The sequence below is a fragment of the Arachis ipaensis genome, chromosome B03 (genome assembly GCF_000816755.2).
Source record: "Arachis ipaensis cultivar K30076 chromosome B03, Araip1.1, whole genome shotgun sequence".
NCBI lineage: Eukaryota > Viridiplantae > Streptophyta > Magnoliopsida > Fabales > Fabaceae > Arachis > Arachis ipaensis.
This window is the reverse complement of record NC_029787.2, coordinates 131,506,299-131,510,071: the sequence shown is the minus strand read 5'-3', so window position 1 is coordinate 131,510,071 and position 3,773 is coordinate 131,506,299. Positions and strand designations below refer to the sequence as shown.

General features: G+C 33.3%; 1 protein-coding gene across 1 annotated transcript; it reads left to right on the top strand.

Annotated features, from left to right (window-relative positions):
- LOC107631528 (40S ribosomal protein S14) lies at positions 1,705-3,221 on the top strand (the record flags this gene model as incomplete). Its single annotated transcript, XM_016334995.2, is given in 5 exon segments — positions 1,705-1,819; positions 1,907-1,952; positions 2,420-2,505; positions 2,744-2,873; positions 2,957-3,221. Coding segments are annotated over 5 exon segments (445 nt in total), but the record flags the coding sequence as incomplete, so codon positions are not given.

Sequence of the window (3,773 nt, the reverse complement as noted above, 5' to 3'; positions counted from 1 at the left end):
TTATTATTTTAATTTAAAAGTGATTGGATTTTTTTATTTTATCAACTTGTTTTCTTTAAAAGATTCCATAAAGATATTTTAAACAAGAGTATTTGTGTTTCAGAGTGCTGTTGCTGTTAGTTTCTTTTTTTCCTTAAAAAAATTATTGCTTGTAGCAAACTAAATAAAGAGGTAACATATATGATTCAGTTATGGGAATATATATAATAGACATCGTTCATATGTTTTTATCCATTAATAATTAATTACTAACTGAATCGGACAAGTTGGAATTAAAATGGAAATCATGGCGGTAGCACGATTTCAAAGATTTGCATCAAGTGAGTATCAGAGTATCCTCACTACAATTTATACATGTGTGACTATAGATAAGATAAGATAGAGTGTGGATTTAATGTTAATTTTATCTGTATATAAATTTAATTTTATTTTATTTATGAGTTAAGAATATTCTAAATATTCTATGTATAACTTGATGAGTATATAAATTAAAAATTCAACACAAATCACAAATACTAAATTAGTGAACTAATTATTAGACTAACTCAACTTAATTTGATTGTTTTTTATTTTATTTTTTTCAGAAACAATTTTTTCTTTTTTCGCTTTTTTCTTTTAGAGAAAATGACAAATATGTCCCTGACCTTTTGTTCCGCGGACATTTTTGTTCCTGACAATTGAAAAATACTTTTAAGTCCCTGACCTTCACAAAACTTAGACGGATCAGTCCCTCCGTCTAAATGCCTCTGTCAGGGATTGATCCGTCCAAATGCCTCCGTCAGGGATTGATCCGTCCAAATTTTGTGAAGGTCAGATACTTAAAAGTATTTTTCAAATGATTAGAGACGAAAATATCTGCAAGGCAAAAGGTCAGGACCTATTTGTCCTTTTCTCATCTTTTTAAAATCCTTTTGTAGTTCACGTTTTTGGTATTCGCGTTGTAATTTGCATTTTTGGGTAGTTTTGCTTAAAGGTCTTTTTGGGCTTATAGGTCCAGAGGTAGATATATGGGCCTAAGGCCCAAGTCCATCAACAACAATATAACGCAGTCCAATCTAAAATCTTAAAACCCTAATGGCATTGAACCATATATATTGGCAAACAATTTTTCAGCTACTCAGGAACTCTCTCAAGCCTCGACTCCAAAACCTAGCAGCAGCAGCAGCAGCTTCAAATCCTTCGGCCATCAGCTATGGTATCTCTATTCCGAATGCTAACCTTTCTGTTAGATTTCGATTCACTCAATTCTCTTGGTTCCAGCTCTATTCTCGATATGAATGTTCATGCTTATCTTTTCCTTCCTAATGTGCTTTCACTTTGGTAATGTCTTGTCGTTTTGTATGATTTGTGATATAGTTAAGGGGTTTGATTGTAGCGTATTAGGGTTTTACATGGTGATTCGGTTACGAATTGATTTGCCGTTGATGTCAAAGCTTCTTTTTTCCTGTTTTTCTCTTTAAGATCTGACTGTTTGTGTGGGATTATGTTTACATCTTTATGATAATTTAGATAAAACAATTAGTAGGAGCTGAAAACAAGATTAGAGGAAATGTTAAAACGTTATAATATATACATTCATTGTTTAGAACTTAATCTTAGTATCGTTGTAATTGGTTATGTTTTATGCTTTTTGTGTTTATGGATAATTGGAAAATGTGAGGGCATTCAATTCTGAGTGTGTATGGTTTACTTGTTACAGTCTAGGAGAAAGGTTAGAGAGCCCAAGGAAGAAACTGTCACTCTTGGCCCTGCTGTTAGAGAGGGTGAACATGTTTTTGGTGTGGCTCGCATCTTTGCATCATTTAATGACACCTTTATTGTAAGTATACCGAATTCAGCTTTTCCTTATTATTTTAGTTGAATTAGCTAAATTTGTGTTTTAATTGGATCGATGGTATCATTGCAGCATGTGACTGATTTGTCTGGAAGGGAAACCCTTGTCCGCATCACCGGTGAGTACCTTTCTCTTTACCTGAGATTGTTCTAAGTGGATACTTTTATTCTGAAACCATTTTATAAAACTGCCTTTTCCTTTGGCACCTACTCAAATGAAGATGCTAAAAACATCTTCTTATGAAGATCGGTGTGTTAAAAGTGTACTTTGTTTGTTTAGCTACACTTTAAAAAAATAACACTTTTAAAACATATCAAAATCAAATCTTACAATTCATCATCTAATGGTAAAAAGAAAGCATCTTCATATGAAAACAATTGTAAAATCTTAATAGTAGTATCCACCTTTGTAAACAGATAATGTGATATAGTAATCTCATTTTTTATTTAACTGTTCTAACTTTCAACTGTTACTACCCGAGATAAAGAAAAGTCTCTATCCTATTAGATGCTTAAGAAATCATGTAGTCTATGCTTCTTGGCGGATATAGTGGTGCAGCTACTTATTTTTTTTTCTTGCAATCAGGTGGAATGAAGGTTAAAGCTGACAGAGATGAGTCATCCCCATATGCTGCTATGCTTGCAGCACAAGATGTTGCTGCTAGATGCAAGGTCGTTAAATAACTAATATTTATTTGTTTTTGGTGTTTCTTTCTTCACCGACTCTTTTAGTACTTTTTTATCGGGTGTTATATTGCCTGTATCAATGGTTATCTGTTGTCTATTAGTTATGATTTTGATTGATTTCTCCAATTCATGTTCATTATCTGCTTCGTCTTTTGTTAAACTCATGATTCTATATTTTTGGTTGGTCTTCAAAGTTTACTGACTTTACTCTATTTGGAAGCAGGAGCTGGGAATAACTGCCCTTCATATCAAGCTCCGAGCCACTGGTGGAAACAAGACAAAAACACCTGGCCCTGGTGCTCAGTCTGCTCTCCGCGCCTTGGCTCGCTCTGGAATGAAAATTGGCCGCATAGGTATATGCATTTTTTAGATGCTGCGATAAACTTGATGCTTGACTAATTTTTGCAATTGTTAATCATGTTTTTGTTTTCTTCAGAGGATGTGACTCCGATTCCTTCAGATAGCACTCGTAGAAAGAGCGGTAGAAGGGGAAGAAGGCTTTGAAGATTGCTATGGCTGCCCAAGCCTTCTGTTTTTGTCTGTGTTTTGAAATTCAGAACTCTATTGTACTTCTTGACGGTTGACATGTTTGTCCAACTGTTTTAATTGAGCTTGTTTAGAGTTTCCGTTTGATGCCCCCGTTGGACAGTAAAATACAAAACAAAATACATGAAATTTAATTAGACTGCTATTTTTTAAAACAATCACGCTAAATCAGCTTGTTAGCCTTGTTATCTTCGAAATCTGATACTTGATATTATACGAATAATGTACGAAATATTGGTATATGTTTAGAATTACAAAGAAAACAAGGAATGCAACGTTTTTCTTACAAGTTATGAGGTGAAGTTACTTGAATGTTTTTAAACGAGTTAATCCAAAAACAAAATGAATTTTAATTGACCCAAAAGTGAAATGAATTTCATAATTAGTGTTTGAGACTAAGGTGGTTTTGTAAAATATAGTATATACGAGCTCATTCAAAATGACATAAATGGTCTAGTAGCTAAACATAAGTTGGATGTTTTTGTACTGATCAAAATGAAATTCATTTTGTGATACCGAAACCAAGCCTTTTATAACAATGTTTTCCAGAGGTGGAAAAACAAAATCCGAGCTATATCCCAATTTGAGGGAGCAAGAGCCCATTTTGTAGAAAGAAATATTGGGATCCATGACAAGGATGGTCCACTTCACACATAGTCTAAACAGAAATTAAAAGGAAAAAAAAAAACTGAATATGAACATGAAAA